Source organism: Acinonyx jubatus, chromosome E4 (assembly GCF_027475565.1).
Source record: "Acinonyx jubatus isolate Ajub_Pintada_27869175 chromosome E4, VMU_Ajub_asm_v1.0, whole genome shotgun sequence".
Taxonomy (NCBI): Eukaryota; Metazoa; Chordata; class Mammalia; order Carnivora; family Felidae; genus Acinonyx; species Acinonyx jubatus.
In genome coordinates this window covers 1,223,788-1,251,371 of record NC_069395.1, presented here as the reverse complement: position 1 = coordinate 1,251,371, position 27,584 = coordinate 1,223,788, and the positions used below count along the sequence as shown (strand labels likewise).

General features: G+C 60.5%; 4 protein-coding genes across 6 annotated transcripts; 2 read left to right on the top strand and 2 right to left on the bottom strand.

Annotated features, from left to right (window-relative positions):
- Positions 1 to 192: 192 nt before the first annotated feature.
- KRTCAP2 (keratinocyte associated protein 2) lies at positions 193 to 2,699 on the top strand. The gene is made up of 5 exons (XM_027048732.2): positions 193 to 349; positions 606 to 760; positions 852 to 915; positions 2,300 to 2,366; positions 2,547 to 2,699. The coding sequence occupies exons 1-5, from the start codon at positions 262 to 264 to the stop codon at positions 2,665 to 2,667; spliced, it is 495 nt and encodes a 164-aa protein (XP_026904533.1). The 5' UTR covers positions 193 to 261; the 3' UTR covers positions 2,668 to 2,699.
- A 10,306-nt stretch (positions 2,700 to 13,005) lies between these two features.
- DPM3 (dolichyl-phosphate mannosyltransferase subunit 3, regulatory) lies at positions 13,006 to 13,681 on the top strand. Its single transcript, XM_027048733.2, has 2 exons — positions 13,006 to 13,141; positions 13,332 to 13,681. The coding sequence occupies exon 2, from the start codon at positions 13,337 to 13,339 to the stop codon at positions 13,613 to 13,615; it is 279 nt and encodes a 92-aa protein (XP_026904534.1). The 5' UTR covers positions 13,006 to 13,141; positions 13,332 to 13,336; the 3' UTR covers positions 13,616 to 13,681.
- Positions 13,682 to 14,112: 431 nt separating this feature from the next.
- SLC50A1 (solute carrier family 50 member 1) lies at positions 14,113 to 16,522 on the bottom strand. 2 transcript variants are annotated; one of them, XM_027048728.2, is made up of 6 exons: positions 16,359 to 16,522; positions 15,983 to 16,060; positions 15,718 to 15,841; positions 14,949 to 15,110; positions 14,588 to 14,707; positions 14,113 to 14,503 (listed from the first exon to the last, which is right to left on the bottom strand). In XM_027048728.2, exons 1-6 carry the CDS (start codon positions 16,436 to 16,438, stop codon positions 14,402 to 14,404), a joined length of 666 nt encoding a protein of 221 aa, XP_026904529.1. In that variant the 5' UTR covers positions 16,439 to 16,522; the 3' UTR covers positions 14,113 to 14,401. The 2 variants fall into 2 exon arrangements, with proteins under 2 accessions (XP_026904529.1, XP_026904530.1); XM_027048729.2 differs by having other exon boundaries at positions 16,374 to 16,510.
- A 763-nt stretch (positions 16,523 to 17,285) lies between these two features.
- On the bottom strand, positions 17,286 to 23,069 carry EFNA1 (ephrin A1). 2 transcript variants are annotated; one of them, XM_027048730.2, is made up of 5 exons: positions 22,855 to 23,069; positions 19,542 to 19,837; positions 18,518 to 18,583; positions 18,313 to 18,363; positions 17,286 to 18,139 (listed from the first exon to the last, which is right to left on the bottom strand). In XM_027048730.2, the coding sequence occupies exons 1-5, from the start codon at positions 22,944 to 22,946 to the stop codon at positions 18,027 to 18,029; spliced, it is 618 nt and encodes a 205-aa protein (XP_026904531.1). In that variant the 5' UTR covers positions 22,947 to 23,069; the 3' UTR covers positions 17,286 to 18,026. The 2 variants fall into 2 exon arrangements, with proteins under 2 accessions (XP_026904531.1, XP_026904532.1); XM_027048731.2 differs by lacking the exon at positions 22,855 to 23,069 and adding an exon at positions 20,138 to 20,416.
- Positions 23,070 to 27,584: the final 4,515 nt, after the last annotated feature.

Here is a 27,584-nt window from a genome sequence, read left to right as displayed (position 1 = left end):
TGAGGAACGGGCACTGGAGACGACATAAATGGCAAAGAAGACACACGTGGACTAGAGGCTAGGGGCCACGGGCCCAGCAGCTTGCGCCGAGAGGCAGCAGACGCTCGGGGTGCGGGGAAGGGCCGGGGACCAGGGCGGTGGCCACGGCCCCTCCTGGACGCAATATTTCCTCCCTGCCGGCAGGGGGCGCTGCGGCCAGGCGCCTAGAGGGAGCGCGGGGAAGACGTGGGGGGGAAGCGAGCCCGCGGGCCGGGCTGACGCATGCGCACGGCCGGCCGCCCCGGTCCGGCTCCATCCGCTCTCGGCTCGGCCCGAGGCGTCCACTGGACCGGAGGGCAGGACGTGATGGGTAACGGCGCCGGCGGGATTCCCCCCCCCGACGGACGAGTGTGGTGGGGTGGGGGCGACCCGGCTGTGGCGGTCCTCTGCCCGCAGAGCTGACGTGTCCTGGGCCCCGGGGGCGGGAGGGCTCGGGCGCCCGGGGCGGGACGCCGGGGGTCGCGAGGGGGCGCGGGGCCCGGGGTGGGGCGGGGAAGCGGCCGTGGCCGCGGCCGGGGGCCGGGCCGAGCCCGACTCGGCGCCTCCTGTGGTCGCCGCCCCTCCAGCCGTGGGTACGGGCACCTCGCTGGCGCTCTCCTCCCTCCTGTCCCTGCTGCTGTTCGCCGGGATGCAGATGTACAGCCGCCAGCTGGCCTCCACCGAGTGGCTCACCATCCAGGGGGGCCTGCTGGGCTCGGGCCTCTTCGTCTTCTCTCTCACCGTATCCTTCCTGCGCGGCGGGGGGCGGGGGGAGGAGGCGGCCTCGCGGCTCTGCCGGGTCTCTCGTCCCACCCTTAACTCCCTGGGCCCAGGCCTTCAACAACCTGGAGAATCTGGTCTTTGGCAAAGGATTCCAAGCCAAGATCTTCCCCGAGAGTAAGTGCGAACCGGGGGTGGAGGGGGGGGGGGGCTGTGAGTGAGCCCTCTGCTCTAACCTCCCCCAGCAGGGGACTGACCTCCCTCCCAGGCGCTCAGTTGGTCCGAGCTGCGTAGGGGAGCTGTGCTTGCTGAGGCTGTCGGAGGCGCTGACGCTCCCGGAACACGTCCTCTAGCTCGTGGAGGAGCTGGAAGGGAAGGCCGGAAAGCGCGAAACTTCGTTACCTTTGGGCCACTTCCCCGGGGAGGTCTGAGGACAGGGCGCGCGCCTTGCCTACGTCCTTGGGGACGGTCTTTGTTCCCCCCAGAGGAAGGAACAGGACTGACTCTATGAGGGGTTCTGATGTGAAGTTGAGCCGGTGTTCGTGGATTCTGTGTATTTAACCCGATCGTCAATAGTTTAAGTGTTAGAGCCTCCAGGTTTCACCTCAGCAGCGACCCTGACCGAGTTGGAATGAACGTGAGATCGTTTCCTGTTTGAAACGTACTCGTTAACGCTTGCGCAATGGAGAATTGATGATTTCGCTATTTATGTAGAGTTAAGTTCACAAAGCAGATCAGACGTCGAGGCCGGGTCACCTAAGGAGTGTCACAAGCTTGAAAGTGACAGCACAGGCCGCCTCTTGTGGAGCCTTCCTCCTGTAGAACAGAGACCTGGTTTCTGCACCCTTCTCAGGGCCTTGCTCTCTCCACTCAGCCCTGTTGCAGTCTCCCCCAGCTCCTTCCCTCCTGCAGCCTCAAGCCTTCGGAGGTTTTGTCTCCATGTGTTCTGTCTTCCTGTGCTTCGGAAAGAGACTTTTGTTGTGGGGCAGGGCTCTTGGCCTTCTTGTCCTACGCTGCCCTCCCCAGCTGGGCGGTCGGTGTTTGCCCTTCCTTTCTACCCTCTCGCTTTCTCTCCAGTCCTACTCCGGATGCCCCGGAGACCCTTTCCTGCTTCCGTGGGCATGGGTGTCCAGACCCTCTGCCCTCCAACCTGTGTCCCGGGACTGAGGCCCTCAGCTTCCACCGCTGGACAGCCAGTTGAGTGAATCAATCCTTAGTGGCTGGCTTTTGTGGCAAAGGCCTCACCCTCTTTCCCAAACAGCAGCAAACCTTGCCCTTCAGATGCTGCTGTCACTTTTCCTTTTCCTTTATATTGGAAGAAAGCCAGGGTAGGGAAGCTAAGTGACATTTGTGACAGAGCTGGTAAGGAGCATGCGTCTCCTACCTCCCTGTCCCGGGCATCATGAAGGGCGTCTGAAGTCCTCCCCAGTGTCATGCCAACTCCCTCCAGGCAGGCCCCCCAAGATTCAGAGCGTCCCTGGTGTCTCCTAGAATGCACATATGAAGGCTTGGTATTTCCCACTCCGACCAGCACCCTCCTTGTGCCCTCTTGCCTCCCCAGTTCTTCTCTGCCTCCTGTTGGCTCTCTTTGCATCCGGCCTCATTCACCGTGTCTGTGTCACCACCTGGTAAGTGCCTCGCAGCTGGGTAAGGGGCGCAGCGTGCTTCCCCCTCCCTCCTTTCCCCTTCCCCACTTCCCCAAACCTGATCCAGGATTCTTTCCCTGCTGCCGCCGCCCGCCTGCCCGAGGAGGCACCAGGCTGGCCGGATGCCCGCCGATGCCGTGACTTTCCTGTCTTCACCCACAGCTTCATTTTCTCCATGGTTGGCCTGTACTACATCAACAAGATCTCCTCCACGCTGTACCAGGCAACAGCTCCAGTCCTCGCCCCAGCCAAGGTCACGGGGAAGGGCAAAAAGAGAAACTGACCCTGCGTGTCCAATAAAGTTGATTCTTTGTAGTTCTGTGAGCCGTGATCTACCGCGAGCCTCTTGTGCCGTCCCCGCACACGTGGGCTGCCGTGGCAGGCCGATACCTGTGCTCTCCAGCCATGGGGGTGGCGGGGCTTCTTCCTCTAAGGTTCCTTTTTAGCAGGTGTTTATCGAGCACCGTCCGCGCCAAACGCTTTGTGAGGCGCTGGAGCGGCGTGTGCTCGTGTGAAAGTCTCCTCGTGGAAGTGAAGTGCACGAGTGACCCGCTGTGTTGACCTGTCGGAAGAGGGGTCGGGGTTTGAGCGCAGGAAGCCTTCCTTGCCCGTCAGGACGGGACTAGATCTTGGAACGGGAACGAGGGAAGGAAAGGCCCCTCGCCCCTGCGACACCTCTGGGGGCTTCGTTACTCTGACTACCCACCCTGAGCAAACAGGGCCCCTGCCCCTCCTCCAAGTCCTCAGAAGGGAATTCTCTACCGATGTTGTCCTCCCGGCCCCGTCTGTGAAATGCCAGTGTGGACGTTTGTCCGTGTTTGCAGACTCCCGAGGTTGATCACCGCCCATCCTCTTTGTCCTGGTGCCTTCATTTCTCTCCTGTCTTGCAGCCGAGATAGGAACTTGCTGTGCTTTAGCAAAGTATACAAAATGGTAGGGACAAGGCCATCGACCTCGGAGCCAACCTTGATGGAAATGAAGATGTGGTTGGGCGACTGGGTGGCTCAGTCAGGCGTCTGACTCTCGGTTCCGGCTCAGGTCATGATCTCATGGTTCATGAGTTGGAGCCCCGCACGGGGCTCTGTGCTGACAGCGTGGAGCCTGCTTGGGATCTTCTGTCTCCTTTCTCTGCCCCTCACCCGCCCACTTTCTATCTCTAGCTCTCAAAAATGAATAAATATCCGTTAAAAAAAAAGTGAAGGATGTGGTTTCTCAGGTCCTATGCTGTGCCCTGCCCTGAGGAACACCTCTTTGTCCAGAGTACTTGTCCTTTGAGGCTCCTTAGGCAGCCCCTCCCGGAAGCCGTGGTCTTTGGGGTGTGCATCTTGCCTTGGTCACTTGGTGCTCTGCACTGTGCTTGATAATGGGCAGTAAAGACTGGTGGGTTGGTTGAAAGAATCTGCCCGTCTGGTAACAATACTGCACGTGGGATGTGTCTAAGTAGGGACAAAGACCCAGTGGAGATGAAGAAGTGAGTGGAAGGAGTTCCGGTCCAGGATTAGAGCCCTTTCCCTCTAGTCAGGGGCCAACCCCACCCACTCCCATCTCTAGCGGGAACCCCAGACCCCAGGCTCCTCCGTCCCTAGGTTGACGAGTGCTCTGCAATTTCCCCAGGATGCCTGCAGAGGGCGCCACTAGCCCGCATCTCCTGGGGACCAGTACTATTGCCCTGAGGGCTGGGGAGGGTTCCTGCTGGGTCTCTGGGTCCTTGCTGAGCCTCTCTGGGGGAAGCCAACCCTGGAGACCCTGAAGGACTGGCCCACTGAGGGGGCCTGAAGTCGGAGTCAAGTCTCCCTGGGAGCAAGGCAAGGAGAGTCCAGAGGAGACCAGAGTCTCCCTGAGAGGAACTTACCTAGTGATGGTGAGGGGATGTGTGGTATGTGGGACCCTCTGGGGGAGGATGACAGCCTATTCCAATGGGCCCTGGCTGTAAGAGGAGGCTGGGTTGGTCCGAGGGCCCCCTCTGTCAAACCTTGACTTCCTCCTGAACTGGGGTGGGAGCTGTGGCAGAGGGCCGGGTCCCAGCCCAAGGGAGCATAGACACCCAGGGGATCTGGTCACCTGAGGGTACCCTGGCTTCCAAGATGAGAGTTTGGGGGGGGGGGGGCAGGCTAGGGGAGGGTGGGGAGGAGCCGGAGAGCAGGGTCCAGGTCCCTGCCAAGCGACCGGAGCACCTGCTGCCACCCACCGTGTAGGCACCAGTGACAGCATGTGGCTCAGGAATAATGACCCCTTCTTCGGGAACAGGTGCATTTACGAGGCCGAGGGTGCTGATCTCAGCTCTCCACCCAGCCTATCTCTGGGGTGCCTAGTTACCTAACCTACCAATTAACCCTGGCAGGGGCATTCTACCCACTAATAACCATCATTAAGTAAGAGGGCATGAGGCCACAAAGGCTTCTGCAGGCCCGAAGGTGGGAAGGGCAAAGGTGCTAACCTCCGGGGCTTGGCTCCCCCCCAGGGGCTGGAGGCCTCCGGGCTGGCGAGGCGGCCCCTGGAGGACGAGGGAAGCCAGATGTTTCCTCCTGCTCCCTCACACGTGGCCCTGACACCCGTCCACCCGCTGGTCCCGCCACCAGCTCCGGAAACAGGAGTAAATAATACGGGGGAGGGGGCCTTGGATGTGTAGGGGGACAGGCCGGGGAGGACGTCCCGTGGCTCCGGCCCAGGAGGCACGGGCTTTGGGGCAGGAGGTGATGCCACCAGAGAGGAGGTCGGTGGGAAGGTGAAGCAAAAGTGCTCCCTATCTCCCCCCACCCCCAGCAGAGGCTGGACTCCTCCCTGACTGGCACCGGAGGGAGGGGACACCACAGGGTTGGACGGGGCGGTGGGGGGGGGGGGGGCGCCCAGGACAGGCAGGGAGCGAGAGTCCGCGCCAGGCCCTGGCTCCAGCCCTTTCCGGCCCTCATTGTCCTTGGTGAGAACAGGACACAGTCCGGTTCCCACTGCCAGGCCCCCCAGCTCTGCTCCCCAGGGGCTCGGGAAGGATGTTGGGAAACAAGAGAGAGCCAGAGACAGAGATGCTGAGAGACACAGAGACAGATACAAAGGGGAAAGGTTCAGTCAAAAGCCAGCATTGAAGTCCTTTGTGAGCAGAGAAGGCCCTGGGCCTGTGGGAACCGTAAAAGAATGAGAAGCCGGAGGCCCTGCCCCCTCGGGAAGGCCCCTCCACTCCCCTCCTTGACTTAGGGTCACTCACAGGGCCGCCTCCTAAGCAAACAATGGCCGGAACCCTCTGCCGGGCACAGTTGGTGGCACTTAATTGCTCTGCTTCAGGTACCTTTCCTTGCCTTTTCCTCAGGGGGCAGGGCCAAGATGGAGATTGTGCTCCCAAACCCTAGTTCCCCAGTCCCCCAACCCGCCCCCCGCCCCCCGGGGGCCACACAGACTGTGCCGGGAACGCTACTTGGCTGGTGCCCCTCATCACCTGGAGTGACAGCAAAGTGTGGGGCGGCAGGGATCCCCGGAGCCAGCTGTCCCCCCTCTCTTGCCTTCGCACCCACGGGCGTGGGGTGGGGTGGGCGTCGTTCCCTCCAACCCACTCTCTGCCACCTGGGCCTGCCGTTCAACAACTACCCCCTGGGACACAGGCGCCAGAGGTGCCTCAAGATACAGAAAAGTGGAAACACACTCGCCATGTTTACATTTAACAAATTAACACTTCTTTTTTTTTAGTGTTTGTTTATTTTGAGAGCGGGGGAGGGGCAGAAAGAGAGGGACAGAGAATCCCAAGAGGGCGCTGAGCTGCCAGCCCGGACCCCGGTGAGGGGCTCGAGCTCACAGACCCAGAGGTCGTGACCTGAGCCCCCCAGGCGCCCCAAGAAATTAACACTTGGTAACACAAGATTACAACACAATATAATCATGCTAGGAACGATACTATCACAGGATCTTTAGAAAATTCTCCTTCACGGGGAGCTGCAGGCCCTAGTTGAGAAGGTCAAGTCCTACGGTGACGACACATTCATTGTACGGTTCTTTCTAGTTTGTGTACATTTGGAAATTCCATAATAACACGTCCAACCACCGTGTGGTGAGCACCTTCCTTCCGTTCCGTCAGCGACAGGGTGACTACTGTGGCGCGCTTGGGGAGGACAGCACGAGTCTCGGTCTGAGGCCCTGTGGGGACAGACCTCAGCACACGGCCCTCGGGACCCGTGAGAGCTCTTCTCTGAGAACCCCCTCCTCCAATGAGCCGGGAGAGCAGGGAGGTCCCCGCCCAGGTGAGGGTGAGGCTGTGTGTCCAGAGGCCAGGATCCCACGGAAGTAACCTTCCACATACCCCTTCTCTGGGCCAAGAGCGCCGTGAGGGCTGACCTTGGCTGCTTCACGGGAACTTCTCCCCAGCGAGCCTCCCCCCTCCCCTCCTGCCTCAGCCTCCAGTCCCCATTTCCAGCCTCTGTGACTCGGGCCTCCCGACTCGGAGAGTTCAGGTTCTGGACAGTACGTGCAAGTGGAACGGCCTGGGGCTCAAGATCAGCCTGACCTGAGTTCTGGCTCTGGCTTTGACACTTACCAGGAGAGAAGGCCCTTCGGCAAGGCGAGCGACCTCTATGCACCTTCAATTCTGAGGCTGTAAACGGGGGTAATAAAACCGACCTCAAATTGTGGTAACGAGGCCTCAAATTAAATATCGCGGTGGAGGCTCCGCGCAGAGTGCCTGACCCACTAGGCATTCGACGCGCGTTCGCGCGCAGTGACAAGGACGACCGTCAAGTAGGCATCTACTGCCTGCCGGTCAGCGTACTTAGTGCCTGATAGATATTCTCCATCTCAGCTCTTGCCCCCGAGACCGACCGCCCCAGGCCAAGAGGGAGTACAGCAGCAGGCGGCCTTCACACTTGACCACCAGCCTGCTTCCTCCAGGGTCTCCAGCCTGCCGGGTGGCCACACTCGCCCGGGCTGCCGCCTGGCCCTCTGCCCACGGCTCCCCACCGAGGTCAGGAGGAAGCCAAGTGTTGACAGAGGGAGACCCTGCGGATTTGGGACTTGTCAGCCACTACACTTGCATAAGCCAGTTCCTTAAAAATAGATGTTACTTCTACGTATGCACGTCCTACGGCTTCTGTTTCTCTACAGTCCTGACCAGTACACCCGTTTTAGTGAAATGAAAAGAGGTAAAATGAGAGAGAGGCTAACATAACCTGCTCAAGATTACAAGTGCAGGGGCACCTGGTCAGCTCAGTCGCAGGGTGCAATCTTGATCTCAGGGTTGTGGGTTCGAGCCCCACGTTGGGTGTTGGGATGGCTTAACATGTTTAGGGGCGCCCGGGTGGCTCAGTGGGTTAAGCGTCTGACTCTTGATTTCGGCTCAGGTCACGATCTCACGCTGATGAGCCTGAGCCTCACACTGGGGCTCTGTGCTGACGGCGTGGAGCCTGCTTGGGATTCTCTCTCTCTCCTCTCCCTGTGCCCCTCCCCCGCTCAAGCTTGCAGGCTCGCGCTCTCTCTCTCTCAAAATAAATAAATAAACTTAAAAAGATTAAATAAATAAAATAAACTCTTTATAAGAACAAAAAAGCATTGAAGGCGGGGCTGCAGGCGGCCTCCCAGTTGCCGGCCCCACCCCCCTCTGAACCCCTCTGACCTTGCATTCTTCCCAGCTGGGCCTCCTCGGCCCCCAGTGCCAGGCATGCTTCCGCCTCTTGGCCTTTGCACCTGATGTTCCCACTGCCTGGCCACTCTTCTCCAGGTCGCTCAGGGATCCCGTCCCTCCGGGGACACCTTTCTGAGCACGCGTGTGATCGAGTGTGTTCCTCGTGCTTCCGCCCCTGGCCTCGCCCGTGTTCCCTTCACGGTAGGTCTCATTACTTGATACGTTACATATTGATGTGTTTCTCCTCCGTCTCCCACCACCTCACCGAGGCAGGCAATTTATCCGTTTTCATTGAATGCTTCATCGAAAGCGGGGAATTTGCCTGGTTTGTCCCCTAGAACGGGGCCTGACGCGGAACAGGTGCTCGGCACACATTTGTTACCTCTGTTCAAGCTTCTCTTAGCAACACGCCATTGTCGCATTCCGGCCCTTTGCTGAAACTCCCCCTCCCCCCCCACATCAGTTCCAGACTGATGAGTCCCCAGGATCAGCCTCCCTCAGGCCAGCCTCTTCCCCACCCCCTCCTGCTCTGGGAAACCCTGACTCAGCCAGGCCCTCCACCTCTGGTCTACCATTTCCCCTCAGGCCTGGCTACGGTGTGGCGGGGCGTGTGTTTTTGTTAATAACACGGGTGTCTGTCCTGTGGCCTCTGTGCGACTGTGGGGGCCCTCGGGTCAGGCACGGAGGCAACACAGCCTGACTAACTGGAACCTTCCCCAAGGACCCAGTAATCAGCATGGCACCTGTGGGCACCCAGTGTTCTTGGGGTGGAGCTGCTGACCTGAGGGACCGACACCCTGTCCCACGACACCAGTACTTTGAAGCTGTCTCTAGTAGCCTGGCGAGGCCTGCTTTTCCGGCCTCGTCTCCTGCCACGCCCCCACGAAGCGGTCTCCATCCAAAACACAGTCACCAAGAGTCACTGCCCGTGAACTCTCGCATCTGGGCCTTTGTTCAGGGTTCCCCGGGCCGTGGATGCCACCCCACCGCCACCCGCCCACCTGGCCATCTTCCTGGTATCGACTGGGGGCTTTGGGGCCTCCGTGTAGCCTCCCCCCTGGCGGTCAACCCCCCTCTGTGTGGTGTGGGATTCTGTACTGTTGGCTGAGGACGTCGTCTTCCTCTGATACCAAAGCTGAGAGCCGCCACGAACGTGAGCTTAGCCATCCACAGAAGGAGCTTCCCTCAGAAGATGGCAGGGAGTCTAGGGAGGCTAGGGGTGCGTCCTCGGCCCTGACAGGTGACTCACGACCAGAGGGCCTAACACCCCACGCAGGCTTCCCAGACTCTGCGCACGGGTGTCAGCAGCCTCCTGTGTCACCTCCCTTTATCCTACCACAGAGGACCAATGATTGGTTCCATTATTTAGGGGGGGAACCTAAGGCTCAGAAAACTATGTTCCTTGCCCAAGGTCATATAGCTAAGTAAAAGAAAGAGCAAGGACCCAACCGCATGACAGCCAAGCTCTAAAACCCCAGACTTTCAAGTCCCAGGCCGCACTGCCTCTCGCACCCTGCCACAGTCACACGTGCGCTGTCCTTCTGTGGCAGGAGAGGAGTGATGATCTTCAAAAAGATTGAAGACGAGGAGTTGGACCATAAGACTCTGCTGGCGTTTGTCCCCTGCTATCCAAGGCCAAGGACCCCGTGTCTGGCAGGTGGGAGTCTCTGGAGTGGTTCCATTCGACGGGACCAGGAAAGCCGGGTCAGTTTCCCTGGAGGCCATCAAATGTTAACCTGTCCTTGCCTCTGGCCCTCATCTGACATCTACAGAAGCCCTTGCTGGGTTTCTTACATGGTGCTCCGACCGTCCCGGAGCTGCGCTGTCCCCGGGGAAGGCCATGCAGGGAAATAAAGACATGGCCAGTGTCACCAATCAGACTCTGGGCACTCAGAGCAGGAGCACAGGGGCTAAACCTGCAACCCTAGAGGGCGTGAAGCTTGAATTAAACACAGAGAAATATGTACCCACATTTTCTTGTGCACATTTAGGGTTTCCATTGGTCACTTTTTTTTTTTTTTAATGCACTGGGAATTGATTTTGGGATAAGGTATGAGGTTGAAATCTAACAATGTACTTTGCAAACGGTTCTCAACCTGTCCCTGTCCCTCGCTTGCTTGAATTGCTGTGTTTATCCCATGCTAAATTGGCATACATGTTTCTTATTTTTATTTTTTTGAGAGGAGGGGGAGGGGCAGAGAAAGAGGGAGAGAGAGAATCCCAAGCAGGCTCAGCACTGTCAGCACAGAGCCCGATGCGGGTCTCAAACCCGTGAGATTGTGACCTGAGCTGACATCAAGAGTCAGACGCTTAACCGACTGAGCCACCCAGGCGCCCCTAAATTGGTATCTTTTTTATGTATTTCTTCACTTTTTATTTCCTTCCATTGGTCTAGGGAGAGAAGTGCTATATTGCAGTGGCAGAGTTTGCAAGCTCTGAAGTCAGATTATGTGGGTTTTGCCTTGGTTTCCTCATCTGTGAAATGGAGATAATACCAGCACCTGCTGCATACGGTGACCAGGAAGATTGAACGAGATAACGCCCGTAAAGTACTCATTACAGTGCCTGAAGGCCATCAATCTGTGACTGTCAGCTGCCACGGTGATCCCTCTCTGTCCCTTCCTGTACCAGTAACCAGGAAGGTGAAATCACTAAGCGCACCGCTTTGAGTCCGATGGCACAGCTCTGCCACTCGCTATTTTCAGGACCTTGGGCAAGTTACTTACCATTTACCATCTGTCTGTTCTAGTTTCCTCATTTAAACTTGGGGGTGTAAAAGTACCTACTGCCGCTGTGAAAATTAAATATAACAATGTCCCACAGGGCAGGCCATGTAATAGCCCTTCGATGAATTTTTATTCTGCTGCCGATGATCATTATGATATTATAATTTGTTATCTGTCTTTATGTGTCGTAGGACAAGCCCTATCTTTCCCCAAAAACTGTTGTGGGGAGTGGCAATCTTTCAGGGCCAGGTCTCCCGTGGGTGAACAAACAGAATTTCTGGATCTACATTGCTGATGCCCAGACCCTGGACTGTGCCGGAAGTCGCTGCGACTAGTGAGGTCCTGAGCGAGTGACCAGTAGGATTTTGGGTGAAATTGGGAAGCAGGTGGGGTGTGGCTTTGACGTGCATACAGCAAATTGGTAAAAGTGTTTTTATTTTGTCTTAATTGTTTACGTTAACAAAGGAATTTGCATAGTTTAAAAAGCCAACTAGTTTTACAAGGCACTTAATGCAAAATACCAGTCCCCTGTGCCCATTCTCCTGCTCACCGTACCTGCTGCCCTCTAAGTCACTGCTGGAACTCTTGGCTGCTTCCTTTGGTACACCTCCTATTTGTTAGTAATGTGCTCATATTAATATTTCTTTTCTTCCATTTTAGATCTAATTAATTGACCACCTGCCATGGATGATGAGGATATGGTTCTCTTTATTCATGACCTTTCTAATACACTCCCCTCCCCCACCCTCTCAATTCAACTATATCCCGATGTTTGCTTAACTCAGTAGTCAGTGTTTACATTATTAGGGCTGTGAAAACAGTCTTCACAGCTGAGTTATATAACGTCTGTACTAAGACTCTGCGAATCTGTAAAAATCTGCTTTTGTTAATTAACATCAAGGACATGAGCCTGAGAAATTTTGCTCTCTGAAATGGCTCAGTCATGAACTTTACAGTTTGAAACCAGTGAGACTGGAACACCCGCCCTGGGCGGGGGGGGGGGGGGGGGGGGGGGGGGGGGGGGTGGGCAGGCGGGCGCTGAGCCTGGCAGATTACTTTGACCCAGAGAAGCAGCCTCAATTTCCAACCTCTGTGCAAAGCTTCAGATCTGGGGGTCTGGACACAAATTCTACATTTCTCTTAATTATGTAGTTACCTTTTATAAAATTCTCTACGATTCGTTATCTTTGTTAAGGTCAGGCTTCGGGCAGGGTAAAGATAGGAGTCAGAGGCTTAAAAATTTTAGCAAAAGCTTTATTGGGAACTAAGGTCTCGGGCCAGGTTCCGTGACTCAGGGAGAGAGAGAGAGAGGAGTCAGGGAAGTCGCGCCCGGGGGTGGTGGGATAGGGTTTTTAAGCTGCAGCGGTTCCCGGTTTAGCTTCCGGTGGGCCTTTTTCGCGCCAGGTGGACTCAGTCCACCGCTCAGTCCAGGCTTGCTGATTCCATCACTTACATTCACGCTTGGCCCGAACATATCAGAAACGCTGCTTTTTTAAATATTACCTGAACTCGGTCCTTTCCCATATCCTGTAATGACCCTGTTGCCCGTGTATGATGAGGGGCCCGCAGTTCCTCCGGTGTGTGCTCTCTGGCAGCTGCGTGCTGATAACCCTAACTCTGCTCAGCTACTGTTCTGTCCGGAGAGGGCTTGGCCAGGCTCTTATCCATTCTCTTTCCTTTGTGAGTCTTTCCCCTGATGTTGATAACCGCCCGCCTCTTCTTTTACTCTATATACCTACCATGAATTCATCCCTAAAACTCTTTATGTCATGTATTCACCTTCTCTCAATACCTTAAACTCATCAGGTAATTCCTGTCCGCACACTTTTTTTCCGAAAGACACCCCTCCCCATCCCGCACCCCGCCCCAGAGCCCCTCTTCCTCTAGCTAGCTCCAAGCTGCACTGGCGCTCCCTGCGTCTCTCCATTAAATTATGACCACTTCTGTTCTAACACCCATCTCTCGGCATCATGGTCAGTTGCGAATGCATCTGCACTGGGGCGAGTGTCTTGACATCTCTGTTTCTCCAAAGTCTGTCGCGGTGATCAGGTAACGTTTGAGTGAAGGAAAGAATGAGTGAATAAATGGGATTTCTGTGCAGATGTTTAAGGGGGACGAGATTACATTCCCATCTTCTTGCAAACGTTTGACGGTGTCCTCAGCAGGACGCCAGCTTCGAGCGGGGTCCTGGGGGACAGAAGCTGCACCGAAGCCCCTGCGGACTCAGGCCACAGTCCACAGTCGGAAGCTCAGCGAAACTCACCCTGCGCTCAGGCGGCCGCCGCGCCCAACCGCGGCCGCGAGAACTACAACTCCCAGAAGGCCGCGCGGAGGCACCGCCTAGGGGACTACAACTCCCAGAAAGCCGCGCGAACCGAGAGGCCTTCGGGACGCGGACGCCGGGGCCGCGCCGGGTTCGGGAGAAGCGGGCGGAGGTGAGTGCGGGTTGAGGGCCGAAAGCGGGGGGCGCGCCGGGCGGGCCCGGCGGCGGAGCGGCCCTGCGGTAGCTGGAACGGAGGGCGGGTGGGGGGAGACGGAGACTCGGACTCGGACGACGGGGGGGGGGGGGGAGGGGGCGGGGAGCGGGGCGGGAGGGAGCGTGAGCCGTGCCTTCTCTTCCCGCAGTGCCCATGACGAAGCTAGCGCAGTGGCTTTGGGGACTGGCGCTCCTGGGCTGCACCTGGGCGGCGCTGGCCACGGGAGCCCTGGGCCTGGAGCTGCCGTCGGCATGCCGGGAGGTCCTGTGGCCACTGCCGGCCTACCTGCTGGTGTCCGCCGGCTGCTACGCCCTGGGCACCGTGGGCTATCGCGTGGCCACTTTTCACGACTGCGAGGACGCCGCCCGCGAGCTGCAGAGCCAGATCCAGGAGGCGCGAGCCGACTTAGCCCGAAGGGGGATGCGCTTCTGACACCCTAACCCCATTCCCACCCGACAGCCTTTCCTCCCGTCGCCCATTAAAGAGCTTATTTTCTAACTCGGTTTAGTTTGAGTGTGGACGGTGGGGCTGGGGACTCTGTGCACCGGCTGTGGAGGAGGGACAGTCAGGCGAGCCACCGTCCTGAGGTCGTCTCAGCTTCATCTTCGCATCCTTGCTTGTGGTCCTCCTTTTTGCTCCAAAGGAGGCACAGACCGAAAGCTCTCTCAGGAAGGACAGGTCATTTCACTCTCTCGGTCCTTTCAACCTTGTTTGCCATGTCAGGAAGTACTTCCTGAAGTCTGATTTCTGTTCTTCATAGCATCCAAGCTGTGTTCTTTGAAGGTCTTCCTAGGTCTTTCCAACTTCGGGGTTCCTTCAAATACCTCTTCTGAGCCAGCCCTACCAGTCCAAGAACAGCTGTGGATCAAGCACCACGTCTCTACCGTCACCAACCAGGCAGGTTGAGAATCACCAAATAGAGACTCAGCTTTGATGGGCAGGGGTAGCGAACGATTTATTTTAAGGCACATTCTAAAGATTGCACCCCAACCTCCACAATTAAAAAATATAATCTGTAAAAAGTAAGTGATTCATCTCCCAAGTCCCAGCTAGTATTCCAAGCAAAACACTTTCTTTGGCCCCTTAATTCTCACAGTTGTCCTTTTCTTTCCCTCAACCTCCTGCACTCATGGAGCTGGTCAGCAGAAGCAGCTGAGTCAAGGAACTGTCTTTGGTGGCAAGTTGGCATTAAGGTGCCCAGTGGTCAGGCGAACTGCGTCAGGTTTGCAGGAGCGGATAGTTCCTGTCTTGCCCCTGGGAGTACTTCCAGAAAAGCCAGAGGCGAATGAAGCTGGTGAGGATCCCCGGAAGGTTGGGCACCTGAGACCGCAAGGGTTGCTGTGAGCAGAGGAGCGGATTTTCTCCCCGGCACACCTGTCACCCGTCCCTCTCTGTTCTGCTTACCATGATGTAGGGGTCGCGTAGCTGAAACCCATAGAGGGTCCAGGAGGCAGAGGTGAGGAGGGTGGCAATGGTGAGTGAGAAGGAGAGGCGTTGGGTTGATTTAGTCTGAATGACCTTGGCCTTCGGAAAAAGGATAAAAGACACTCCTGTCCCAGGCACATAGCAAAGCTCCTACTTGTCTAAGGATTTCCTCAGGAGAAAGGTCAAACATCCTCTCCAATCTCCGTTACCTAACCTTTGCCTCCTGCCTCCCACTCACCTAACCTCTACTGCCCTGTCTTCCAGGGTTTGGGTCTTCCCTTCCTTTGGAGTGTAAGTTACGGTCTTCTGTCCCCCACTTCCCCGGACAGCCCCCACTCACCAAGTCGGCCAGTGGTGACAGGTACATACTGATGGTGAAGGTACTGCAGAAGAGACCCAGCTGCTGAAGCCGGGCCTCCGGGCTGGGCACCAGGAGCCAAAAGTAGCCGAAACCCAGGACAAGGACCCCCAGCAGGGTCGCGGTCTGTAGGAGCATGGGACGCTGCAGGGGAGAGAGCAGCCTTATGGCTAGCTGTTCCAGGAGCCTCTCTGACTCCCCTGCTGGAATTGGTCCATCCTGCTCTCTGCGAGGCTCCCGTGGGGGAGCCGACCTTCATCCCAGCCTCCAGTATTGCACCTGTCACAGCCCTTTCCCCACCAGTGCTGAACACATGTCTGATCCACCCACATCACCAGTGGTTTCTATAGAAGGTATCTTTTGTGTGTGATCTTGGTACACACAGTGGGAACTTAATACATGCTGGTGTGAGTTGGGGAGGGAGAGCTAATCAACCCATTTCTCAGCCACTGGCCCTGGCTCTCAAGGAACTATCAGAGATAATGCCCCTTCCCCTCAGTGTGTTGGGCAGCAAGTCACCATCAGGCTAGGCAGAAACACCAGTTTGCCAGAAATGGGGCGGCGGTGGAGGAGGGGGTGCTGCTCAGTGTGTGAGTCTCAGGCTGGGCCTCACGGAGGACTTCAAGCCTGGAGGAGCCTTCCAGGAAAAGGTGGCAGTGCCAGCCTGTCATAATCTTCTAGGAAGCAGTGTTTACCCTGCCAGCAAGGCAGGGCGTGCAGCAGAGAGGTGGGTCCAGGGGAGGGCCTCTACCTTCCGAGGGCAGTAGTGCAGATACACCGAGATATACAGGGTCTGAAGCACAGCGCCCGTGGCGTTGACGAAGATTAGGGTCCCGTCACCCTTCAAGGCCCCGTAACTCAGCCAGCTCAGGTTGCTGCAGGGTGGACAGGAGGGCCATTCCCCACGGAGGTGAGGATGGGAGGGGGACCCCAGGGGCCCCTACAACGTTCTTCCTCCCCCTCCCCCTCCCCCTCCCTCAGACAGCCTTTCCCGCCGCAAACGTCGCCCCTCTCACTTGATGTCCGTGGTGAGAAAGGGCAGGAACTGGACACTGTCCACGCTCCGGGTCATCCGCATGTGCCTGAGGTCCGAGCTGTAACGGGGCCCCGAAAGCAGGGGTGAGAGACGGGAAGGGAGAAGCAGCCTGCTGGGGAATCTAGACCCCCCGATGCCTGTCGTCCCCGGACCACTGCAGGTCCCGGCCCCACCCTCAGCTCTCTGGACTCTCCCTCAAGTGCCCAGCCTCGCCCTTGGGCCCCGGATCCCTCAACCCGAATCCACTTTGACCCGGGTTTCGGACGCAGCTTGGGGCTGCAGCCACGTCTCTGTCCCCTCTCTGTCCCTTCCTGGCTTCCAGGTCCTGCCCCAGCCTAGCCCGGCCGCGCTCTCACAGGCCGGTGGAGTACATGATGAGGGTGAAGAGCACGCAAGCTCCGGAAAGGAGCGAATCGGCGACGCCGCCCGCCTCCATCTCCCCCTGGGTCGGATCCTGAGCCCCGCGCGACCGTCAACTAGCTAGGCCGGCAGCCCGCGCCGCCGGAGCCCCGCCCCTGCCCCCGCCCCCGAGGCCCCGCCCTCGCGGGGCGCCGTGCGCCGGAAATGGGTAGGCAGCCCCGCCCACTCCAGCGGCGCGCCGGAACTGGGTCCCGCCCCCCGAGCGCCAGGCCCCGCCCCTGCTGGCCTGCTCGGAAGCCGTCCTCCGGGTCACCCGGGTGACGGCGGGTCCCGCCGGTCGCGCTCGGCCTGCCCCTCGTCCCGCCCGGACCCCAGCCTCCACCCTCTTGCCGACGTGGCCGACCTCAAATCAAAGCTTCTGGGCCCTTCCCGCCCGGAGCTCCGGCTCACAACCGCACCTGCCCAGGGCTTGAGAGGTTTCCCCCTTTGTTGAAGCCTCTTCCCAGGGTCTCCCCTCCACGAGTGGGCTTGCCAGGAAGCACCGGTCTGTCAGGTGCCCTCCGCCTTCAGCCACACGGCCAACATTGCGTGATGTGGCCCACCCGCCCAAGCGCCCGTCACTGACCCCCTAGGCCAACCCACAGGAACTTTCCTGCGGCCTCCCACGCCCCGCTGCTTGGGCTGTGCTGGGGCTGTGCTGGGCTGTGCGCCCAGGCCGCGTTCCCCCGAGCACCCACCTGCACCAGCACCCGCACGGTTCCCGCCAAACCCCAGAGCCTCGGGAGCGCGAGGGGGCAGGGGATGGGAAGAACTTCCAGAGTGGGGTGCAGCCCGGAGCCCCAGAAAATCCTCAGACGGGGAAGCACCCCACCCTCTGGTGATGGTAGGGGGGTCCTAAGTTAGGATGGATACAGAGAAGTATGTCCAAATAAACACGTTGTTTTATTATTTGTATAAAAAAAGTCCAGTTGTAGAAATCACAGACACACATCAAGTTTATATACAGATCCTGTCCACGTGGGCCCTGCCCCTACACCTAAACTCTAGACACAGGTTGGCACAGCCCCCCTGCTGGCACAGCTCTGTGGAGTGCTACCCTCAGATGGGAGAGGATGGGACGCAGTGCCTGGCTGCAGCCCTCTCCCCGGCAGCTCCAAAGACTTCCGGAAGTCTTGGGGAGATGCTGGATCAGCCCAAGCGCGCTGCCTCTCCCCTCTCTGGTTCCCAGGCATGAAACTGTCTCACACTCCTCCTGCAGCCAGTGCCTCTGGGCATCCTGGCTCTCTCTGGAGGGGCATCTTTGCCAAGCTCAGTGTCCATGTGTATGACCGCAGGCTCCCTCCAGCTTGGCCTTCTCAAGAGGCCACATCTTGCACAGCTTGTTCCTTTGGCTTAAGGGCAGAAATGGTGGGGGAAGGCCTATCCCCACTCCCCTGTCCATCCCTCGAGGTGGAGGCAGTGATGGCACTACCAGGCTTGCCGACCCCCTTTGGGTTGAAACTCTTGATACCCGTTTTGAGGCTGCTGGATGGCAGCTTGTGCATGTGGTGGGAATGGTTCCCAGGGGGACTGGGGCCGTGGGAGGGGTCCCCGAACAGGTGAGGGTGCCCGTCCTGCCTCCTCGGCCCAGTTCTAAATCCTCAGGCCAGGTGTGGCCTATGTCTTCATGGGGTTTGCAGCAGCAGGAACGGCAGAAGCAGCACAGCCCAGGCAAGTGGGAAGAGGCGGGGGGCAGCGCTGTGCCCGATGCTGTGTAGGACCTGTACCTCTGGGTCATCTGCAAGATGAGAGGGCGGAAGCCCCCAAGGTGAGTGGCCCTACTGCTGGCTCTGGCCCTCAGCTCAGCACGGTTTCCCCAGCCCCTGCCTGGCAAGGAAGCCACGTCCTGTACCCAACCTCTTTAAGCAGACCCCCTCTGTGCCCCAGGCCCAATTTTCTCTGGCTGCGTACCTGCTGGAAGTCTCTTCTCCTGTGGATTGACATGGGCCTGAGGACTGGGAGCTGAAAGGCAAGGGTGGTAGTGGGTCAGGTGCCATGCCGGGGTGGGGGGCGGCGGCCGGCTGGGCCGTTGGTGGCACTTCCCTGCCATCCGGCTCACTAGCCCAGGATCAGCAAAGAGGTGCGGGAAGGAGGCCCACAGGGCTCTGACACTCACTGATTTTGCCACTGACGATCACCTTCAACCTCAAGCACTGGTCTTCCTGGTGGTGGATGGGTTTGGCTGCAAGATAAACCCACAGAGTGTTAAGGGAGGAACCTCTGTTGGAAGAAATCACAAGTGCAAACTTCTCCACCTCTTTTTTCCCCGGCCCCGCTCATTCGAGCCCCTCGCTTCCCACTCATCTTTCATTCCCACCTTCCTTCCTTTGCCCGCTTTCTGCTTTCTGCTTCCTGCTCAACCTCCCATTGTCTGGGATGACCCTTGGCTTTGGAGGCAGTGCTAAAAGGAGCACGGCCTTTCCCTCACTGCTCCCAGCCTGGAGTTGGCCGAGGCCTTCACAATATGCTCCCCTGCCTGGTATTCTCCCTGTCCAGGCCCCAGTGACAAGGCGAGGCCTGGATCCATTCTACACACAGCTGATTTTCTAACTCCTGAATCCACCAGCGCCTCTCCAGCGCCTTCGGCAGAGTCCAAACTCCTTAGCACTTCCTAGGCCGTCGGGACATGTGGTGTGTGCCCTGTCCCCTCCACCCCTCCAAGCTTACCTCTCCCCACGTGCAGTGTCCCTCCTACTTCAGACTCGACCATATGGCGTTCCCTGAAGATGTCCTGCACCCATTGCACATGTCCCCTCGTGCCCGGCCAACTCCTCGGCTTGTCCTAAGCTCTTGGGTCCTCGTCCCCAGGAACCCTTCTCTGAGTCTCCTGAGCCTGGCAGGTACCCAGGTCGTTTTCCCAAGGCCCCTGTGCCCATATCTTCATCGTTCTAACGGTCCGTTCACCTATGTGTGTTGCTTTCCAGCTTTCCGGGCTACAGGGACCCTGCAGTGTTTTATTGATCTCTGTGCCTGTGGTGCCAGGCAGAGTGCCCAGTACACAGAAGCTCATACCACGTGTGTAACGTGAGTGGATTAAAAACAATTCAGGATCGGAAGGGCCGTGTGTGGCTTCGTACTGAGCACGTGCGTCACACCTGCTGCGTCCCTGTGTGGCCCGTGCGCGCGCCCGGGGGACTCACAGATGTAGTAGTAGCTGTGTCCCTCTTTGAACTCCTTGCCCAGGGTGAAGGGCGTGAAGCGCTGGAACTTCTCCGACAGCTTCTCCGGGCCGTGCCTGGCGCTCGGCTGGTTGCACTGCCAGCGGACCTGGTCCCTGGACTGGGGTTGGCACAGCTGGTACTGCTCACGCTCCACCAGATACAGGGTGTACCGCTCCATGGCGGCGGCCGCCACAGTGTCGTCCTCGTAATGCGGGCAGATGATGTCCAGGTAGTCATTGAGCCGGACGTGTACTGTGTAGTCCTCGCTCCGGAACCTGTTCCCGGAGCGCGAGGCAACGGACGGTCACTCAGAGGCCAGGCTCCAGGCCAGAGCCGCGGGCCTGCGAGGGCCTACCTGGCCCCCCACGGAGATTTCTGAACAGCCTCAACTCCCAGTATTTTCTGACCTTGACCTCTTCAGTGTCTTCTCACCATCTTCGAACGTGCCACCCCCCTCACTGCGTCCGTCCTCTAAATTGCATCCGCCTGGCATCCTTCAGGTGCCCGACCACTTCCCGTAACCCCCGGGGGTTTGCCCAAGGAAGGGCTTCTGAGTGTGTCCTTGGCTCACTCACCACTTCCCCAAATCTGTGCTCCCGGCTGCTCTTCTCCAGCCCCGCCTGGGACCCAGCCCGCGACGCCCTCCCATCCGGAGAGCCGCGCTCAGCCCCAGCACAGCTGCGGCGGGGCCGCCCGCGCCCTCGCCCGTGCCCCCGGGGCGCGTTCACACTCGTCGGCTTCACTTCCGCCCCCGGCACACCAGGCCGGCACACACTCCCGGATCCGCCACTCTAGCGCCTCCTTGTCCGCTCCTCCCAAAGCATCCCAGGCCTCCCCGTCCATCGCCAAAGCCACGCTCGCACCTCCGCGGAAGGAGCTCCAGAAACGCTGGAGCTCTCGGCCCGGCGGAGGCCGCCCCAGGTGCGGCCAGCGCCCTCCCCGGGGCCCCTGCGGCTCCGGCCCGGCTCCGCCCTCCGGCCCCAGACACCTGGCTCCAGGCGCCGCGGGGCGGGGTCCGGGCGGGGGAGGGGCCTCCCCCCCGCCCCCCCCCACCCCCTCCCCGAGCCGGTCGGCCCCTCCGGATTCCCCCGGCGCGGCCGGCCGCCAACCCGCTTCAAACCCGGGCCCCGGCACGGGTGGGGGAGGGGCAAGAGCTCGGCCGAGCGGCCTGGTCGGGGTGGGGGTGGGGGTGGCACCCCCTGCCCGGTCGGCGGGCGCCCTCGGAGGCCCGGCCTGGGGGCGGCGAGCACCCGGGCCCCTCCCCCACCGGGGAGGGGGAGGAGGAGAGCGCCAGTGAGGGAGAGGCTTTTAAAATTCCTCTCTGGAGAGATAAACATAGAAGCCATTTCAGAACAGGTATTTCAGCTCTGGGCCTGGCGTCTTTCCCCCATTCCCGTGACGGGCACTGACTCATTCCTCTTCCACCTCCGCCACCCGCCCCAGCACTCCTGAGAACCTGTGAAAATCTACCTGGTCAGACGGGGCCGGCCCCCAGGACCTCAGGGCCAGGGCTTGCCCCGGGCACAGTCCTCCAGGCCCGGGAAGCCGGCGCCGGCCCCTCCAGCGCCCAGGAGCCCAGCGCCCGGCTCGCAGCAGCCCCGCCCTCCCGCCCGGGGCCTGGAGATCCCGCTCCGGCCCACCGCCCTGAGTCACCCAAGCCAGCCCCACACCCACCCAGCTCAGGGCCACCTCGTCTGTGCCTGCCAGCCGGGCCTGGCTCGGCCCCTGTGCACTCCACTCTGGCTGGTTTCTCTTTAGTCCTGGGTATGGGAGGGTGTGTGTGTGTGTGTGTGTGTGGCCAGATGGACAGGGCAGAAGCTGTGCTTGGTGGGGGCACCCATTATCCCCCTCCTGGGGGTCCAATCTGTTCCACTTAGCACTCCTTCGACTCTGGCTCTCCGTCTGGGAAAGGGGGGCAAGCGGCGTCAGGGAAGGCGGGGAGGGGGGGCAAGGAAGAGGCTCCTTCCTGAAAGAGAGGAAACCTGGGAGCTTGGGAACGGAAAAGGCCAGGGTCCCCCCCTCCCTACTCATGGCTTCCTGTCCCCTCCTCCTCCTTCAGCCAACACCTGGCATGGGCATAAACAGGGACTTTGCTCTCTCCCACTAGGGCGAGACTGGGTCAAGGAAGTACAGAGCAGGCAGGTGGGAGCAGCAGCGGGTGGGGAGGGCCGACATTAGGGCTGCCCCTGATGCCGAAGGGCAAGAGGGCATTGCCTCCTGGGCTTGGCAGCAGCTGGCAGTTCCCTCCTGCCCCACAAGCCACAGCCTCCAGACCCCCCACCAGGCAGCACTGCCACAGGGTCAGAGGAAGCTGGCACCACGGATTTCTCAAGCGGAGTGGGGGGGCGGGCATGCAAGGGCTGGGGGTGGCCAAGCTGAGCGTTTATCCTGACCGGAGCGGCCCAGCCCTCCTCCCCCTGCTCCTCCCTACCCACCTCTGGTGTTTTCCCACAAATATTGTTCCCGTAACTTCAGAAAACTCAAGGGCAAGAACAAAGGGTCCAATAGGGCTTCTCCCTCCCAGGGCCATTTGCCTCCTAGCCCTAAACCTGCCCAGGATGAGTTAACTCCTTCCTGCCCAGAGCCCCAAGTAACCCTTTTAACCCCTTCCATTCCTTCTGAACCTTTCCCATGACCTGCCTCCTCCCATCGCTTAATCTCATAAACAGGTGACTCCCTCAGCCTACTACACAAGGCATGCGCCCCACTCACGCCACCTCAAAGGATCCCTTGTGTGTGGAGGGGAGCTTTCCAGGGTCATCCTAAATACGGAGTGCACAAGCTTGAAGCCAGAAGGCCAGGCCCCTCCTGAGGGGTCCTTCCAGGATTACAGTGAACATTCTGCTTACTCCCCATGTCACATCAGGCACCTATCTGTGTGGGCAGACGTCCAAGCGACAAGAGGCACAGAGGCTTTTGTCGTGGAAGGGCCTAGAACGAGAGCCATCGGCGCCAGGGAGGGTGGTCGAGGCTGGAGGCAGGAAGTGTTCAGCAAGGGTCCCTCACTTCAGAGTTAACAGGGGGCCAGGGGGGTGGAAAGGAAGGGCAGAGAGAACCCAGTGCAAGTAACTGGCAGGCAGGCTCCTGCCCAGGGCTGGGGTACTCCTAGTTATGTCCCAGTTACCGGGGAGAAGCGAGGGGAAGAAACTCCACGGGATCCCTCCCGCCTCTGGTCACGGCCCCAAGACTCAGGTCAGGGACTGGCCGGGACAGTTAACCGGGCCACGGTGGGGGTGGGGGTGGGCAGTGCCAGCCGGGCGCCCAGGCTGCCGGGCGGAGACTCGGGGCTTACTTGGGGTTTGAACTGTTCCAGAAGACGGTGTGGCGGTCAGCAGCGGCCAGACTGCAGCACAGGCCCAAGAGCGGGGCCCAGAGGAACTCCATAGCGGGGGGCCTGGCCAGGCCGGGCAAGGACGAGGGGCTCCTCGGGGTCCGGGTTCCCGCGGGCTGTCTCGGCGGCGCAGTCGGCACCGCGCACAGCTCTGGCCCCTCCGCCCGGCGACTCCGCCTTTTGGGCCGGCGCCGCCCGCCACCCCGCCCCGCCCCCGCCCCCGCCCCGCCCCGCCCGGCGCGCGGCTGCCCCGGGGCTTGGGGGCTGGGAGGTGGAGGAGGGGAGAGGAGGGGAGAGGAGGGGAGGGGAGGGGAGGGGAGGGAGGGCAGGGGAGCGGAGCGGGACTCGTGCCTCGGCCGCGACGAAGGTGCCGTGTGCCGCGAGTCCGCTCGCCTGTGGGTGTGCGTGCGGGCCCGCGGGCCGTGCGGGGCGCTCGGTGGCGCGCGGGAGAAGGGCTCCCACGGCACGTGCAGGACTGCGAGCGCGCGGCGCGGGACCCGGTCGGGCTGCGCCGCGCGCGGGTCCTGCCGGGCGCGAGGTCGCGGACAGGACCCGCGCCTTCCCCGAGCCCAGCACACCCAGGCTCGGGCGCCCGCGATCCCACTCTCCTCCCACCCGCCTTTCCCGGACTCCGCGCTCGGCTGCTCCTCCCTACACACGCGGCTGTTTGTTTTTGTTGGGTTTGTCAATGTTGTCTTTGTTCGCGAGATGGTGTCATCGCCTAGATGCCGGGAATAAAGTGCGACCCTGTGTGATCGGGTGTGTAACGTGTGCGGCTGGGGCCAAGGGCGCCCCTGCCCATCTCCGCCAGTGACAGGGAGGGACACCCGGGATCCTGGGTCCCAGGGGCGCCCTCTCTTGTTTCTAGTTGGCCAAAGGGCACTACTGACGTGTTCCTGAGTGCGCGCGCGCGCGCGTGTGCGCCAACACACGTGTGTGCCGTGCGAACGGGCTTTGGATACGGACTGTGAGAATGTGGGCATTCCCAAAGTGTGACAAACCGCAAGCCCGCATGTGCATCTGGCACGCGTCAATACGTGTGATGGCGCGCGAGTGTGAAGGCATCTGTGGGTAGCTCCGCAGCCGTGTGTGCAGCTCCGGCGTGAGTGTGCAAGTGTTAGTGAACCGCGTGTGAAGAGAGGCGGCCGTGGGGAGGGGCGGGGGCTTGCACGGCGGGCCCCTCCCCCTCGCCCGGCGCCCGGCCCCGCCGGACTCGGCCCCCCGGGGCCCTTGTCCCCGCCGGGATCTGCCGCCGGCCGGAGCAGGGCTGGCGCCAGGGCGGGCAGGTGTTTGCTGAGGCTCGAGTGCGCGTCCGGGGCGGGGGGCCCGACGCTGCGTGCCTGCGCGCCTTTGGCGGCTCCCGCGTGTGACTGCGGGGCTGTGTGCGCGCGCGGCTGGCGTTGCGAGCGTGTGCGCCTCCCCGGCCGGCCCGTCCCCGCCGCCGCGCGTCGCGGGAAGCCGGCTCCCGGCCGGCTCGGACGCAGCTCCGGGGTCCCGAGGCCGTTTCAGCCTCTTCTTTTACGGCCGGGCCTGGCGACAGCGCCTGTAATTACGCGGGGCCGGGACGCCGCGGCCAGTCCGGCGCTGGCCCCGCCGGGGAGGAGCCTGGGGCGGGGAGAGCCGGGCCCGCCTCCTCCTCCTCCCACCCCCCACCCCGCTCCCCCGCCCCTCCGCCCCGACGGCCGCAGGCGGCGGGAGGCGAGACCCCCCGCGCCGACCGTAAACACTTCGCGAGCGTAGCCGCGTGGCTCCGCGTACGCCCCGCCCCCGCCCCGGGCGGCGGCCCAGCCCCGCGGCTGCAGACGTGCAGCGCGTCGCTGCTGCGGGGCCGAAGTCCACCCGCCCGCCCGCCGGCCCCCCGGCGGCGCCTCCGGCGCGCTTGGCTCACCTGGGAGGACCCCTGGGAGGAGCCCTGGGTGTGGGCCTCCCGCGTGCCCCCGGCGAGGGCAGCCGGCCCCTGCCCGGTGCCCCCGAGCACCGAAGCTCCGCGAGCGCGGGCTTTGCCAGTCCCCCGCGGCGTCGGCAGCGCCTCGCCGGGCACCCGGCACACGTGGCACACAGTCACTACGTGTGTGCGGAGAGAGGGGAGTCCCCGCCACGGGAGATGCGGCCCTTCTGCGGACTCCCCGCTCTGAAAAGCAGCCCGGGGAGGGGGAGGGGCGGCGGCTCTGCAGAGACGGTGGCCCAGGTTGCCCACCGCCGGGGCCGGGCCGGGAACGTGTGGGGTCCCTGCGCCGCGCCGCCCGGCCGGGCAGGTTCGGGCGAGCTCAGCCCAGCCCGGCGGGGCCACGTCCGTTCGCGCTCTGCGCGCGTCTAGGGCTGGGGCGGGGCGGGGGCGAGCCGGCTGGAGAAGGGCGGGGGGCCTTCCCGGCTCGGCGCTGTCCCCAACATTCCCACTCCAGGTTGTGGTCCCTGCACTGTTCGATCCATGTATTGTGCGTCGGGGGTCGCTTGTCAGACCTGGAGGGGCGCTCAGGGGCCGGGCGTTGTTATGGGCACCGAGGGTGACGGTGGGGCTAAGACAGAACCCCTGCCCTCGGGAAGCCCCCGGACCAGTAGGGGATACAGACGAGCCACCGTTCGTACAAGCTGGCTAGTTTGCTGTAGGTGCTGTGGCCCAGGCGGCAGTCCCGCTGCGCCGCGCCCCTCGCCCGCCCCGCCACCCCTAGAGCCGCGGCGACGCCTGCTGGACCTAGAGGGGGGCTGCAGGCACCGTGCGATCCAGACGCAGACCACACCGGGCACTTCCGCTCTGAGACTCGGCTTCCTCCGGTCCCCTCCCCGTCCCAGCCCCAGCCTGCCCAGGCGGCGCTCCTCTGGGCTCCTGCTTTGGACTACCTCTCACCGCTGACTTATGCGTCTGTGTTGGCTCTCGGCACCGTCACCCCCAGGCAAACATCTGGGCTCAGTGGCGGGAGCTGTCTGAGGTGGCTGTCTGTCTGTCTGTCTGCCTGTCTGGGAAATTCCCCTAGTGAGTCCTTTGTGGGAATTCCCGAGGGACAGGGTTAGCCTTCCGAGTGCCCTAGGAGAGCCCGGCCTGTGGGAGACGTGCTATCCACCTGTGAGGGCGGGGCGCTGCCCTCCTGCGGGCGCCAGTCTCCCCGTCTGGACCAGGCAGAGAGTGATTGCCACTCCCTCGCCCAGCGCCCTGTTGTTGGAGGTGGGGAAGGCCAGGGCCAGTGTCCTGGGGCACTGTCTAACCCCAGCAGCCCCTGAGGGCATCTCTGGGCAATGGGGTGAGGTGGGAGGGGATTCCCTGGTGAGTCCTGGGCCCAGAGCAGCCTCTGCTCTGTGTTCTTTTGGAGAATACAGCGTATATTTCCCACTTTATTAGTGACGTGAGCAGCTTTTCAAAAGTTGGAAAACAGGGAACAGGAGTACAGAGGGGTGGGGCCTGCCAGCCGCCCCTGGGCTGACACCTTTGTCCCTTGCCTGCCAGCCTTTTGCTTGAGATTTTGTTTGCTTGCTGTTAGATAGTGTGATAAGTATGACTCATTTCTTCTGTGTCCTTCTTTTTGCCTTTTAACTTCCATCTTATACTCTTTGTAAACAGCATTTTTAATGGCAGCGTAAGTGTCTCTCAGAATGCAGAGATGCAGAAATAAATAACAGCATCCACACGCACACACTCAAGCACTCCTCAGTTGCTAAGCAGGGCTGATTGCTTCTTGGAACTTACAAACAACCCTGACATTGACTTTCAGTCAGCAAGCTTGTATGGAGCGCCCGCTCTGGTCTGGGCCCTGGTTTAGGGCTGGGGGCTTCGTGCAGGACAGTAGGCGAGGGGCTCACATGGTAGATGAACTCGACATCTGCTTCCTTCGATTCTGGAGAATTTTCATGTTGCCGCATGGAAGCCAGATTCTTCTGACCACTGGTCCAGTCCTCTCCCTGAGGGCGCAGGTGGCCAGAACCTGGTGGATGTGTCCCCTGGGGATTTTCCAACTCCAGAGGGGGGCCAGGCTCAGAGAGAAGGTGGAATTCTTCCCCTGGGAGTCCCCTCGGGGAAGAGGAGGTGGGGCAGGACGGGGTGTAGGAGGTAGTCGGGGCCTGGGCAGTGCTAAGAAGGATGGGATCCTGGCTTCTGCACAGAAAGCAGAAACACCAGGAGGCATTGTGTACAGGTGCCTCTTGCACCAAAAACTGACTAATCACTCCCGTCACTGTCCTGGGAGGCCCTGGGGACTCTGAGGTATATCCTTGCCCTGAAGTAATCTAGTCTCTTGGCAAATACGTAATTAGAATATAAGATAAGAGTTATAATAGAGGCATAAGAGACAACAGGCTGTGGGCTCAGCGAGGAAGGAATGTTTACTTGGGATGAGGGGGCCTTCACAGAGGAGGGGATACTTGAAATGGGTTTTGGAAGGTGAGTAGGCATGCACATCGAGAGAGGAGGGAGCAGGCAGAGGGGTGGGAGGCTGTGCAGGAGCACTCCGAGGGAGCTACAAGTACAGAATGGGTCTGGGGGGTGTGACAGGAGGTGAGAGCAGGAGGTGGTTTGGGGGCCACGTTGCCAAGGTCATTGAGTCCAGGCTTGGGATTTTGACATCGTTCTGTGGCTCACTGATACTTGACTAGAGCACTAGGATTTGTATTTTAGAATGTGGGTCAAGGAGGGGGAGCTGGGGGGCGGTGGCTAGCTCCCGTGGGAGTGTGCGGGGCCGAGGGACGGGTTAGACGTTGCTGGA